Source organism: Trachinotus anak, unplaced genomic scaffold (assembly GCF_046630095.1).
Source record: "Trachinotus anak isolate AG129_WGS33_773 ecotype Australia unplaced genomic scaffold, CSIRO_AGI_Tana_v1 ptg000021l, whole genome shotgun sequence".
Classification (NCBI taxonomy): Eukaryota; Metazoa; Chordata; class Actinopteri; order Carangiformes; family Carangidae; genus Trachinotus; species Trachinotus anak.
In genome coordinates, this window is record NW_027273872.1 from 22,172,501 (window position 1) to 22,187,713 (window position 15,213).

The window sequence follows — 15,213 nt, forward strand, 5'->3', positions numbered from 1 at the left end:
TGGGTCTCAGTGAATGCATCAATGCAGGTCTGCCCAAATACCAATCAAATATTGTCTCTATTGTCATCTACCACCACCGGATTTTGTACTTTTGACCCTACAGCTGCCTCTCTGTCCTCTGCTTTTTCTATTGTTCTTCTTTCCACTAGACTAGAAAGAGGAAGGAGGAATTTAGGTGTTGAGGTTAGCATTTAGGGATGTGTCAGTGCGTTTCATAAAAAAAACCTGTTTGTGTGTGTTTGCCATGGGGACATATTCCATCCCACAGTGTGATATAACACTTGTTTTTTTTTACGTCCGCGTACACTTAAATTACTGTACAGTCTTCATACTGATGGAGGGAGTGGCCTTAATGTAGCAAATTACATTTCTGCTTCTTTTTCTATTCATATACTTCACTATAACTGCAATATTTCAGCTCGGGTCAGACCAATTTGACATCCTCATATATAAAATCAATTCTTTGGCCAAATCAGTGGTAAACTCTTGCCAAATAAGGTCCTCCACTGTTCTTGGTTTCACATGAAGGTAAGCTGTCTTGTGTCTGTGGCCCTGCAGACATGTTGAAGCAATGCACTGGAGGAATGTGACCACATGCAGTGACCACACGCTGGAAAGCAGCCAGGTTAGTGAACTTCAAGAGTCCAAATACAGGACGTCCCGCTGATATTGAACTGCTCTGCTGGCTCAGAGCCCGTCACTTAGATGCAGAGGAAGTTGTGTTGGCCGGGACACACAGGGCCATTGTGCAGCCACCACTAGGAACAGTCTAATTCATCAGGAAAAGTCCGTCCAGTCGTTGGCTCCGCCCCCAACATCCTCTGCACTGTGAGCGCTCAGACAGCCAAGAAACTTCAAGGAAAAAGCTCCTGCCTGTTGACACCATGGTGGAATAACGCAACTGTCTGATCGATCATCAGCAGGCTGCATTTATAAACGACCCGACTTCCGCTTTGAAGAGGTTAGATCTGGTTTGAAGTGAAATAACGAACCGGACCGATGCAGATTTGACCGACTACTGGACGATGAGGCGGCGGGACCGCAGCGCGCCTTTCACCGCTGATGTCCGACACCCGAGAGACGATGTGGAAAGAGGAATATGATGTTCACTTCGACTTTTTGCTGCATCTCCTGTAAGTTTGAGATTTCTTCAGGCCAGATTTAGTTTGAAGCTTTCACGTCCGAATGGGTGGGAGCAGTAATGTTATGCTGCGTGGCAAAATGGAAATAGTGAGGTAGCTGTAGTGTAACTTTACCCCGGCGAAATCACAGCAGCACTTCTACAACATTCATGGGAGGACTGAGCCATGCCACTGAAATCTGGATAAAAGCAAGTGTAACTTGCTTTAATGAAATCTTGTTTCATATAGGCCTATAATGACTCAAAGTGCCTGACAATCGCAGTAGTGGATTTAAAGAGAATTTAACAGAATTTCACCACAAATTTCCATCATATCCACCACCACCTATATTGAAATGTGACACAGAGGTTAGGGCCACAACTAACAGTTGTTTTCCTTATCAATAAATCAGTTATTTTTTGATTAATCTGTTAATCGGTGAGTTAATAAAATGTCATGAAATACTGACAAATGCCCATCACAGGAGCTGCTGAGGATGTCTTCAAACTGCATATGTCCAACCAACAATGAAAACCCACAGATATTCACTTTATAATGATATAAACAGGAGGAACTGGTCATATTTGCTTGACTAATGACTCAAATGATTAATCAATTATCAAAATAAGAACTGATAAATTTTCTGTTGAGTCATTAATCTATTCATCAATTATTGTTCCAGCTCTAATTGAGGTATCAAATAAAGATTCTTATCAATACCCAACATAAAAGAAGCTTAATGTCTCTGAGCTGACCTTGTCATTATCGACTTGTATTTTGACCTGTGACCAGGAGCTTTTGTAGCCGGTGTGACAGTTTGCTTATCATGACCTTAGCTGATGTCCCATCACTGTTGACAGAGCTCAAACAAAAAGACAAAAAGTGTGCTGCTGATGTTTTCGGTTCAGTGCTTGCTGACCATTAGTTAACAGTAAAAGTTGGTGCAGTCATCAGATAAATCCAGATGTGGCTGGATTTGACTTTTTTTGTTTTGCTTGTTTTACATTCATAAGTTCCTTATTGCAACAAAGTCGTTGCTGAGATTGTATCTACAAGCCCCAGCAGATAACCTGACTCACAAACACACCAACAGCTCTTCTATGTGCGTGTTTCTGAAGTATGTCTACTGCACCTCGCTTAGCTACTGATCAGTGTATACAGAAATAAAACAAACATCTGTTAAGTAACAGAATGTCATCATACAGTTAATCCCATAATTGTTGATTACTATCATAAAGGATGCCATTAAGACCCCTCCTTCTCCCCACGCAGCGTGCACGCAGGCACACCTTGTAGGTGTGGGTGCTGAACAGGCAGAAAGATTAGCATGTGAGTCACTGGCATGCACCATCATGCTCCCTATCTCTGACACACTCACACACACAGACAGAGTGGCGGCCACAGTGAGTGAGTGTGTGTGGCCTGGGGACACAGAATTGTGCCTTTAGTTAGACAAATAGGTTTACTGTGTGCCACTTGGCCCTCAGTAACGCCAAGTGTCTTGGCACAAAAGGCCTGAACTAGATATCTGACACTTAAAATTGTGTCTCTGTCACTGTTGTGTGTTTGAGTGAGTGTGTGTGTGTGCGCTCTATTATTGTCAGACAGCATTGCACTGGGGGAGTCCTGCATCATTTTAGCCTCATGACTGATATAAGGTTTGAATGATTTATGAGGTCTCTGAGTCGAGTGAATTAATATGGTCTGACAGGAGAAAGCAATTTGACTGCTAACACACAGCTAGATATTGTTTTGATGGTTTACTGCAGCCTAACTTTAGTTTGTGCAGGCCCATATGCACGTGTGTTACTGTATGTCCAGGCAATTGTGTAATATGTATATATTCCTATCCATCGGTTTTTACATTTTCAGCCACTCATCTGGGTCTCGAGGGGGATCCTGTGACTTTCCCAGAAAAGGTGGGATATGTAGTCCATTGAGCATGTTTTGGGTCTGCCCAGGGGTCTCCTCCCTGGTGGACGTGTCCAGAATACCTCTTGAGGGAGCTGTACAGGAAGCATCTTAATCAGATCTTTAAACCACCTCAGCAAGCTCCTCCCCCACGCGAATGACCAGTGGTTTTTACTCCTTCCGGATATACAAGCCCCCCACCCTGTCCCTAAGGATGAGTCCCTGCACACTGCAAATGAAACAGCTTTCACTCAACTGTATCTTCAGTCTCATTGTCATTCTCCGCCACGATAAGGCGGAGGACTTCGCGTGACCATCCTCATCACAGCTGCGGGGTTTATGTGTCCCTGTGACCCTGGGAACCGTGATGTTGGGGGCAGTAGCTCATTGTAGGGTCTCCTAGGGCAAATTGTTTCAAGGTCAGGGGCCAGATGAAGAGCAATGCTAAGAACCTAATGAATCAGCCGAAACAGGGAAGTGTAACCTTGCCTGGAGCAGGGAAGTCATGGCCATTTGGAGAGGTCAGCTGTAGGGGTGCAGTGGATAATCAGCCATTCAGCATGTGGAGGCAGGCGACTGACTCCTGTCAATGGAAACTTGTTGTTCTCTGTGTTTTTGTGTATTTGCAGCTTTTGTTTTTTACGCAAGTCAGCCTTAAGGTAGACTGCTCTCATTCTTCTTCTAGTAGCACAGGACACTTGGCTTCCGCTGTATCTATGGTAACCAGCAAATCCCTTACAACAACAGTACATAATGTATTGAATTTGTGAGGCTAATGCAATTGGGCTGATCAGATTATGCAAAAAACATCTGAATCATCTGGCGAGAATGCTGACGGTGCCGCACAGATGCACACACAGACAGGAAATGGGGAAATGCCATTTGCACTGATGGAGGCGAGTGAGCACCAACTTTCCTCAGAAATGAAACAGTATTAGTTTGCATTTTTTTGTTAATTTGCCAATAAGGACAAGAATAGAATGCACATGTTTGTGCAATGTGTGTTTCTATCAACACTGGATATTATTAACTATTTGGTTACATGATGTTTCTGTAGGGGCTGGTTGGGGTGAATGATTTATGGACATTATAAGGTGTTTTAATCAGAAATATCAATTATAAATGAAGCCTAAAAAGCTGCTTGCATCACAAGAAAGAGAAGTAACAAAAGTAACAACATAATTTACACGTATAATCAAAAACAAACAATCTGCACTGGGCATTTAAAGTCCAATAGATAAAAAAAAAAAAAGGCTGATTAACCTCCCACTGCTTGACTCTGGTGTGTATTAATTTGCAAAGTATACAGTGCAGTGCACACAGCTCAATATCTTAATCAAACCTCCTCAATAAGTCATAAATAAATAAGGAGGGCACTAATTAATACTCTGCATTGAACCTCTCTGCTCTGTTGATGACACTTTAATAGGTTTGTGAGACTGTGAGGTCTCGTTCTGACTAGACAGTTCATCAAAGTGTGTCCTTCAGAGACACACTGCATTGTAGTCTGCAGCAATGGCCTTATGTCCCTATATTAAAGGGCCACCTCACCAATTTTAATATGAAGATTAGTACACTTGTCATGAGAAGCACTACTCAGCCAGTGGACTAGGGGCGGGCAATAGAACAAATATACTCGATGTTACGTGGCTCGTTGCTCCTGGGACGTCGTAAATGACTCAATCCTGAACATCCAGTGCAAATTGTCACGTAATTGTTTTAAGACTTTGGCATAAAATTTGCCACAGCATTTTTTCCTTCTCTTGCTCTCTGGCTGCCTCCCTCTCACAGACAACACACTCCCCTGTCCATCCAGAAAACTCTCCTGGGTGTGTGTGTGTGTGAGGTGAGATGTGTGTGTTTTTGTATCTGGAGCTGAGGGAACTGGAGAGAGCGAATGAGGCGAAGCGCCGAGGCAAGTTTATACGTGATCACAAATGGTGACTGAAGATGGAGGCAGACAAATAGGCTCAGAAAAGAAGCAATGTCTTTCTCTTTCATGCTTGTTGAATGCACTTTTTTGTTGCTTTGAGCTCTGGTGTTGTTAAAGGTCAAATTTAACTTGGTTGCGTTTTCCCCGTTTTTGCATGCACATTTAAAATTGTTCTGATAGAAACCAGTAATGATTACGTTTTAATGCAAGGACTCGAATCATCATACTGCTGTGATTTTATGCATCAAACGGTTAAACAAGTTCTTTAGAGGATATTTAAAAATATCGAGATATAGATCATGTATCACCATGCAGCCTAAAAATATTGCAGTATTATTTATAGGCCATATCGCCCAGACGGTCAGTGGACACAGTTGTATAACATCTTGTGCGGCTCTGAACTGCTGATGTCATCAGGGTTAAACTCAGATTGGGCTTTAGACTTTGTAACAGAAAGTGTGTGTTACAAACTGAGTGCAGGATTTAAAAGTTATGAGTATTTCCCAGGGTGCGAGGGTCTGACAAAAGATGATAATCAGTTGCATTATGGGAACTGTAGGATCCAGTGTTTAAAAGTCAGCTCATATCAGCTTCTGCTGCTTCAGTTTTTCCCATATGTTTCTTTTATTCCCTCAACTTAATAAAGATCATTTTTCTAAATCACTTTATTACCACTTCAAGTCAACATTATTCTCTCTCAGTAAAACAGCAAGAGGACTGAAATGATTTTCTACTGGTGTTAAAAAGTGCTTTTAAAATGAAATTGTATGGCAGCAAGTGGAAATCCAGTCAACCAGAAAAAAGCCTGGATGGAAAACTAATGGTTTTTAATTCAGTGTATTTAGACTGTATTTTAATGCATTTCAGCTTGAGACACTGCTATTTATTTTGACAACGGTTACAGAGTCAAAGTGAATCATTATAACTTAAAACAAAGTATGAAGTGTTCGAGAACATCTGTCATTCAAGCAGACTTTGCGAGCCATCACTTGGTGATGGAAGCTGCATGTTCACTCTCGTATCTTCAACTGTCTGGCAACTGATTTTATTTTTTCTTAACATTAACTACCCCTGCAGGGCTGATTGAGTACATTCAGTCATTTTCAGTAACGCCCTGCTTCATACTCACACAGTCACACCCATTCACAGCTGGGAACGGCAGCCTGGTGATAGACAATGAGCAGGGGATGGACAGTTTACTAGTTCTGTGGAAGGTTGGGTGTTTTGCTCAGGGGCAAAGTTATGGGAGCTGTTGAAGCTTGAGAGAGAGCATTACTTGTTCACTACGACTTTTGGAGCTTAAAAATGAAAAGCTCACTTTTCTAACTAACCTCTGAGAGACATTTGTCTGAAATAGAGGGAATGGAAGAATGATATGGAGCTATTAGTTTTTATATCGCAGTGCTTTAATTCAAATTATGTTAGAGGTTAACAGTCTGAGATTAGAGGAGCTTTTCAGAAGAGATCGAGGCAGGTGAAATCTGCTGCAGCTTTATAATCAGCCTTCACAGTCACTGCATTAACAGGCGACATTAAGTGACAGTGAAAGTGGGTCAGTGTCAAAACAAGTCATTTAAACCTCGTTTGACTTTTGTTTGTGTGTATGTGAACATATGTTTATGTAATTGATTTTATGCTCAGCAGTTCAGTTTCCCCTGTCTCGTTTTAAGGAAGAGGACGTTTAACGACAGACATGTGTCCCATTCATTAACCCCGGCACCTGCTTGTGTGTGTGTTTGTATGTTTGTGTGTACATGTGCGTGCGCATCAGTGATGCCAACCTCACAGACGTGCTGTCCGACTCGGAGGAGTGCGATTTGGGCAGTCTGGAGCGTTTGGAGCGCGGCAGCACCGACACTCTGGCCAATGGCTGCCGAGCCGACTGTGAGGCCGCCAAGAGGCTGGCCAAGCGCCTCTATCACCTCGAGGGCTTCAAGCGCTGTGATGTGGCCAGACATCTGGGCAAGAAGTGAGCATACACACACGCTAACACATGGGTGGTGGACTGATAATTCACCAGAGACAGGAAAACATTTACACTGTCACATACTCTCAGTATATACAAGACACACAAAGACACGAGGGACTGATTGATCGCATGCTAATGGTCAGCATGTGGTTAAACTATTAACAGAAGAGCATTCTCTTATCCAGCGGTGTCAAGAAAACATTTATGTAACACATTCATACTTCCTCAGTGCCACGTTGATGTGCTGATGCTCTCTCTCTCTCTCTCTCTCTCTCTCTCTCTCTCTCTCTCTCTCTCTCTCTCTCTCTCTCTCTCTCTCTCTCTCTCTCTCTCTCTCTCTCTCTCTCTCTCTCTCTCTCTCTCTCTCTCTCTCTCTCTCTCTGCAGTAACGAGTTCAGCCAGTTGGTGGCATCGGAGTACCTGAGTTTCTTTGATTTCTCCGGCCTGTCGCTGGATCGAGCCCTGAGGTAACGCACAGTCAGCACTTGAAAGCGATGAGTGTGTGATGCAGACATCCGTACACATACGTGCATATGAGTGTTCTTCACTTTCCCTCTTCACAAGGCATCAACTTTGTGCTAATCAAGCTGTCGTGTCGAGTACAGTGTAGCTGACAGCTGCGGAGTAAATCACTGCCTTGTACCCGACATGTCGCTGTCTCAAACTGCTGCCTCAGGGGTTCACTTCAGACGGGGCTCCATCAGCGTCCTGTTGTCGAAAAGTAACATGTAACATACTGAAGGTCCTGCATTCATGTTTAGTAATGTTTGGATGTTGGCAATTTGGTTTCCAGGACTGTTCATTAATTTGATTCCTCATCAGGTTTTCAAACTAAAGTCACCAATAGTAATGTCTGGAAAAAATGAAATATTTAAGCATATTGTGTACAACTGAGTAGTTAATGAAGTGGCTGTATTTGCCAGCATTAATCTGACTGTGCAGAAACTTTTTCAATCAGCATTCGTTTCTGCAACTTCATTTTAAAACTGGGAGAGGGAGCGTTAATGTCCCTGGTGATTTATTTTTCAGATTAATCAATTAAGCATTCGGTTTTTGAAATGTAATAAAAATAGTCCACGTCCCAGGTGACGCTTTAACCAAGACATGTGACAGGTCTTGGTTTATGCAACCAAAACTCCAAATGCCCAAATTCCATTATTTACACTTATCTATTACAAAAACATTAGAGAAGCTGGAACCAGCAAATATTTGGTGCTTTGGCTTGAAAAATGAAAGAAACAATTAAATGATTTGATTATGGAAGAAATTGCAGATTATTTCTCTGTCAATTGACTGATAGATTAGTAAAGCGTTCGTTCAACTCTACATTAATGTTTCACTTCAGAATGTTCAGTATTCTGTCGTACAATCTAAAGAGAAAATGGATTACAACACCACACCACAAACACGGAGACGAAAAAGATGGCGCAGTCATTCCTATGGCAGTTTACTTCAGCGTGCGTGACCACTCAGCCAGGTTTATAAAAGCAGTCATGTTTCATTTGGATTCCAACAGAGCTGTTAGACTCATTCCCCCACAAATCCTGGTCACTGCCAGAAGAGATTAAATCATATATTCTTCAGAGATGCATTACTGGGAAACGTTTGACCTCCTGTTGACCTCGTGTGTGACAGGAACTTCTTAAAGGCCTTTCCACTGATGGGAGAGACCCAGGAGAGAGAGAGGGTCCTGGTCCACTTCTCCAGACGCTTCTGCCACTGCAACCCACAGACACCCACCTCTGAAGGTCAGAGTCGTGAGGATGATGATGGTGATACTAAATATGGTAGGAAGGAAGAATATTATCCAAAAAGTCATAACTGTAACATATCTGTACAAAATGAAACCATGTATCTGAATAAATGAGTGTTGCTGATCTGCATAATGATTACACAACTATACAACTTATTTTAAATGACATCATCAGATCAGCCACGATTATTTTATCAGTGATGACATGTTCAGTGTTTCTTTCAGCAGTGGTGCTATTATGTGTGTCCATGACTGTGTGACATCTGGATTTATGTGCATTGGTGGAAGAACAACTTAAAAAGACGTTAGAATCATTATAGATATGGTTCCTCATGTTTGCCTTGTCATGTGTTTGTGTTAATGTACCGAGCCTCTGACTCTTGCACGCTTCTAGATAGCTGTACTAATAAATGTTAGAGAATGAAACGCCTCAATACAGAAAATTACTCACAGTATTTTTATTGAACTTAAATAGAACTGGATGATATAAACTTAATGAGCCAGTTTTTCAGACTGATATGAAAATTCAAACAAGTTAAGTTTGCAGGACAAAGTTGCACCAGTTTAAGTTTGTACCTCGGTGAAGCTGGCACCCGATGTGATCACCATCTCAGTGGATAAAGTAAACATCAGAGATGCTTTGGGTTCCAAACTGAACCATTTTGATTTGTTTGTGCACATTGGTGCAGGCAAAATAAAAATTTGTGCTTGCACAGTTTTTGAGAAATGAAACATGAAAAAGTTTAATCACAGGCCTGAGCAGCCCATTAACATTCAAACGACTCCAAAGTGGCGACTCATTCTTTTGCACATTGTGCAGGATTGTGAGAGCAAAACCAACATTTTTGCTTCATTAACTTGCTTCTCAGGGTCTGAGCATATAAATGTAATGACTGAGAAATAATGAAGGACAGATGTTTGTTTTGCGTGTCTGTACATAAATATGCACAAACGCTGTACAAACAAATGAGAGAACTTCAGAATCATTTGGCTGTTAACAGGCTGCTGACATACTGAGACTAAACTTTAAAGTTTAATGTTTTTGTAATAATTTCTATAAAAAATGGTTTGAGCATAATTTTTATTTTGTGTGCACAAACAAACTGAAATAGTTTTATTCATATCCCGAGGACACAGAGTGCCAACCTCACAGAGGTGCAATGTTTGCACAAGGTTTGGTTGACATCAGTAATTCAGTATATCATCACACTATCTGTTTAATTAGACGCCAAACCTGAGTCATTCATGTGAAACAGCAGGTGTTAAAGTAGTGGATGCAATAGGTTAAACAGCAGTGTTAATGTGGAGCCTAACAGGATGAACTAGTAACCATTTAGCTTTGCCATGGACATTCAGAAACGTTCACTGTTCTTTAAGTAGCTTTGTTTGTTATTTAACTAAGTAAAAGACTTTCTGTTAGCACAGATACGTACTGCTAAATGATGATGTCACTGTGTGTGTTATTGTTTGTGGGTGTGTGGTAGCGTTCCCTTCGTTTCATACCAGCCCTGTCAGCTGTGTGCAGTGTACAAAACCCAAGTTGCAGTGCTTATGTTTCATTGTGAATATTAATGGACCAAGTGAAAACACTGATGCTCTCTGTAGCTCTGCTAATAAGTGCCAGTGATGTGTGTCTGCATTCACCATAAAGGAATGTGTGGCATTGTTGTGAATGTGTGTGTGTGTGTGTGTGTGTGTGTGTGTGTGTGTGTGTGTGTGTGTGTGTAGAGGAGTAGCATGACATTTAGCTGACCTCAGCTTTGTGTATTGTCCCATTGCAGATGGAGCCCACACATTAACCTGTGCTCTCATGCTGCTTAACACCGATCTACACGGGCATGTACGTACTGAAGTTCTTTATCTCACTGATTCAGCAGGATTCCCAGTTCCATTAATGTCCCTGCAAAGTATTGTACAAAGACAGATCTTGGTCAGAAATGGCATGTCTCCATTCACATCTTCTTTTCTATTTATATTCTCTGTTCTTTCCCTTTTCTCTCTGTCTACCCTTTTCTCTCTCTCTGTCTTTCTCTCTCCCCTCCACGGCCTAGTTTCTGACCTGTTTCTGTCTCTCCTCTCCTCGAATAGTCTCATCTGTTCAGTTTTAAACTGGAGCACTGTAGTCTGGGCAACGTAACACTCTTCAGTATCATAGGTCCTGTGTTTTTGCTTTTTCTCGACCCTCCTGCTCAACTCGACTGAGTCCCTGTTAATAATATTACATCTACTGAATGTCCCTCCTCCAACTAATATCCTGTCTCTCTTTTCAATTTCCATTTCCTCCTTCTCAAATCCCTCCCCTGCTAACCAAATCTGGTCCTCTGGTCTCTCTCTGCTCCTGCAGGTGGTAAGTATTCTTATAGTCCTAACAGTAACACTGAAGACATACGTCACGATAAGGGATGCACCTAAATTGATTTTTAATCGTTGTTATTCAGAACAAAATGAAATGTTTCTGTGCCTGAATATTGTGTAATGAAAGCAAATTCAATTTATGATGGGCCGTCTAATTCCTCCTTTATGATATGAGTCTTTGATTCAATAAGGGTTCACCATCCTGCAGCCTTTACATGACAGCATGTTAATTTGTAAGTATGGCTGAAGCTGAGAACTACATCACGTAACCTGTTTGTGATGATAAACTGGGTATTATGAATAAATGGAGCATTAAACATGTTTGTGACACATGTTTCATTCCATCCTGAGTGTTTTGTATTTTCCCTAGAAAAGGGAACAGGGCTGTCTTCTCCGTTTCGTGGCCTCCTCAGAGGAAAATGTGAATAAAAAGCCACAAACCAAATAAAAAAATTTTTTTAACAGCGGTGAGTCAAATCAGTTTTAGTTTCACATCTGTATTTGTTTAGGTTACAGAGCTGATTCATGCAGAAGGAGGCAGTCGTGCATAAACACCTCCCCGTGTTTTCCTCCTCTAATTGTGCATCAGAATTACAGGTTAAAACACAAGGAGAGGTGTGGTTCTCACTAAGCCCTAATACAAGTGGAATCTCACTCATCACCAACTCCAGCAACATAACACTGCCACTCAGTGGATGGTTGCAAAACTGCATCCTCGTAGGTGCAGATAAGTGAGTTGATATTGAGCAAAACTGATCAATTTAGCTCCACATACAACAAAAAAATCAAGGGTAAATATTTTTAACGAGGTGAAATTTCATCTTAAACTTCAGCTGATTGTTTTGTTTGTTTATTTCTGTCTGTGTTTGTCTGTCGGTTTGTTCTCCTCTCCTCAGAACATTGGGAAGAAGATGTCTTGCCAGCAGTTTATCAGTAATCTAGACGGCCTCAACAATGGCAAAGATTTTCCCAAAGACCTGTTAAAGGTACAGATCTCTACAGCGAGAGCAAAATCTCTCACTGTGGTGTTTGTGTTTTTTTTCTTAGCTACGGATTGAAATTTGTCTCAAATTAAAAATCAAAGACAAAATAAGATGTTCACAGTTTCTCTCTTTTCTTGCTTTGCCCACACAGGTTTTGTATAACTCGATCAAGAATGAGAAGCTTGAGTGGGCAGTGTGAGTACGCATTTTATTTATCAAAGGGAAAAGTATTTAGGGTATGCAAGTTTTTAGAAGTAAGCACCTTTGAATATGTTTCACTCAGGTTTATCTGAATGGGTGTTTGTGTGTTTGCAGTGAGGAGGAGGAGCTGAGGAAGAGTCTGTCAGAGCTGGTGGAGGAGCAATGTGAGGGCGGGAGTAAACGTGTTGCCAGGGTAACGGATGGCAGTAACCCTTTTATCGCAATTCCTATTCTCTTAAATGCCGTCACCTACAAACATGGAGTGCTGACCCGCAAGAGCCATGCAGACATGGACGGCAAACGCAGTGAGTTTACGTACACACACACGCACACACACACACACGCACACACACACACACACACACACACACACACGGTTGACTTTAGCTTTCAAATTCCCCAATAAAGTTATTGTGAAATATACATACACATGTATGTACATATATATAGAAAAGTTTTTTTTCATCACGTTCTCCTCTCTCGCAGCCCCAAGGGGTCGGCGCGGGTGGAAGAAGTTCTATGCAGTTCTGAAGGGGATGATCTTGTATCTCCAGAAGGTACCGCAACTCATCCTCTGCTCTGTTACCATAGAAACACACATCCACCACCGCTGTCACTGCGGTGGTGGATGCTGCTAGCTGCTCTGCTCTGTGTGTGTGTGTGTGTGTGTGTGCTTGTGTGCATGTGTGTGTTTGAGAAGGCGTGAGATTCAGAGAGCATAAAGAGAGGAAATGAGGGATGGCAGCATCAGTGTGTGTTTGTCTCCCCCTGCTGGCACGAAGCCTGTACTGACCACATGCAAGACAAATGAATTAACTTGTGTTTCTGTCACAGGCAGGGTGACATTTCATTTTTCATATGATATTTTTGTTACTCACCTAGGATGAGTACAAACCCGACACTGATATTTCGGAGGTGGACCTGAAGAACGCAGTGCGGATCCATCACGCTTTAGCCACTCGTGCCACGGACTACAGCAAGAGAGCCAACGTACTGAAGCTCAAAACCTCAGACTGGAGAGTGTATCTGCTGCAGGCCCCGTGAGTTCATCACACTGCAAAACATTTTAACTCTAAAGTGCAGGAATTAAGACAAATTAAGACAAATACCAATGAATATCACTTTTAATCACGAGCTTGTTATTTTGCCCATCGCCCACAGAACATAAAAACATTTTCATGTATCAGTGAGTAGTGTTTTGATATTGTCCTCAACAGGAAGTTTAAATTTAAGAAAGGGGTAGAGAACGGGGAGTAACATGCAGGAAAGAGTCAAGCCGGTGACTGCCTGCTATGAGCGTCTTGCACTCACATGTTACGCGCCCTAACCACTCGACTACCGGGCCGCCCCAAATTTAAGATATTTTTTTAAATTAAAAAGTTGAGTCGATTTTCCATTTAGGTACACCATAAGTGGGTTTTCATCATCAAAATGTAATGCACATTTTAACAGAGTTTTAAGAAAATCTGCAAAAATAAATACATCACAAACTAATGCGCATTTACATCCACTACCATTGTGAGAATATTAGGAATTTCTTTGTCAAGGTAAAGACAAACTGGTGACGTGAATTCTTCAGTCGGGTGTCAGTAAACTGTTGCTGATGAAGATGGTTCAACAAGGTGATATAACTAGAAGAGTTTCAAACATCAAATGGTGAAAAAAATTCAAATAAAGTTGTTGCATTTTGCTTTTAGTGATTCACCAACTTTTCCACCTCAGCCATGCGTAAAGAAGCGTAGTAACATTTCAGGATATTTTTTTAATCTCTAGTGTTTTTCTTAACGTGCAAATTGAAGATGTACGTAATAACAGCCGCATGGAAACCCTCCCAATGTCAAAATAATGGCTGATATTAGTTGAAGATGCTAATAATAATAACCAATTATCTGTTTTCCCGTCGCTGTCGTCAGTCAGTTGAATGATCAGCAACAAGACGCGCATCAATGGAGGGATTTTCATTCTCTGATCTCACCTCCTCTCTCACCGCTCATTCTTCTCCGTCTCCCTCCAGGAGTGAGGAGGAGATGATGTCTTGGATCTTCCGGATAAACCTGGTGGCGGCGCTGTTCTCCGCTCCAGCCTTCCCTGCTGCCATCGGCTCCATGAAGAAATTCTGTCGGCCCATCCTGCCATCCTCATCCACCAGACTCAAACAGGTACACACACACACACACACACAGATGATGACATACATCAGGAACGAGAGCAGCTATTACCCTCCTCTGGTTTATTTTTGACTCATCTCTAGAAACATAATATACTATTGTCAATACTACAATAAATATGCAGCTACAATAGATATTTTCGTTGTATATTTCCTAGGTATATTACAGCAACGTGCAAAATCCTTCTACTTTAAAAACCTCTGCACAGGGTTGGACAATGTTACATGTTACAATGTCTATTTGTGTCTGCTCACGTCTGATTGGCTGTTCTGGGGGTCTTCCGGTTTTTGTCTGTGCCGTGGTTGGTGCAGGAGGAGCAGCTGCTGAGTCATGAGAGCAAACTGAAGCAGATGAGCCTGGAGCTGGAGGAGCACCGGAAAAACCCACCCTCAGTCGACCCTAAAAGCCGCGAGTGGGAGGAGTACCGGCTCAAAGAGCACTACCTAACATACGAGGTACAAGCTTTGAACAGCCTTTGTTAATGTTAATGTTTTTTTTTTCCTCTTTTTTAAAGCACAAAGCAGCTAATAGACCAAGGATCATGACAGATGGCCAGTGTCTGCAGTTTTATATTCATATATGTTCTATTTTTAAGAATAGAATAGAAAGTTTTAGGTCCATGCTTAATAATTCTTTACTCATAGCATAGAAAATGTCACGTCAACAGATGTGAGCATGTGAAACGTTTCTTTAGGTCAGTTTAAATCATGTGAATGTGAACACTTATAATAATTTGCAGCGTCAGAGAGATTAGTCTCGTGTTTTTAACTCAAACTGTCGGTCTTTATATTAATACCTCTTCAGTCAAACAAAATATTG

At 41.7% G+C, this 15,213-nt stretch overlaps 1 protein-coding gene across 4 annotated transcripts in view; it reads left to right on the forward strand.

Annotated features, from left to right (window-relative positions):
• Positions 1 to 15,213, forward strand: part of psd2 (pleckstrin and Sec7 domain containing 2) — a 44,284-nt gene that overhangs the window by 25,853 nt on the left and 3,218 nt on the right. Inside the window, exons 4-14 of one of the 4 annotated variants that reach the window (XM_071457164.1) lie at positions 6,737 to 6,934; positions 7,321 to 7,401; positions 8,570 to 8,721; positions 10,469 to 10,529; positions 11,938 to 12,028; positions 12,177 to 12,220; positions 12,341 to 12,531; positions 12,713 to 12,783; positions 13,109 to 13,266; positions 14,241 to 14,385; positions 14,706 to 14,849. In XM_071457164.1, coding sequence (XP_071313265.1) covers positions 6,737 to 6,934; positions 7,321 to 7,401; positions 8,570 to 8,721; positions 10,469 to 10,529; positions 11,938 to 12,028; positions 12,177 to 12,220; positions 12,341 to 12,531; positions 12,713 to 12,783; positions 13,109 to 13,266; positions 14,241 to 14,385; positions 14,706 to 14,849 — 1,336 coding nt within the window. Of the gene's footprint in view, positions 1 to 6,736; positions 6,935 to 7,320; positions 7,402 to 8,569; positions 8,722 to 10,468; positions 10,530 to 11,031; positions 11,774 to 11,937; positions 12,029 to 12,176; positions 12,221 to 12,340; positions 12,532 to 12,712; positions 12,784 to 13,108; positions 13,267 to 14,240; positions 14,386 to 14,705; positions 14,850 to 15,213 lie in introns of those variants that run through there. The other 3 variants (XM_071457167.1, XM_071457165.1, XM_071457168.1) reach the window with 3 other exon arrangements.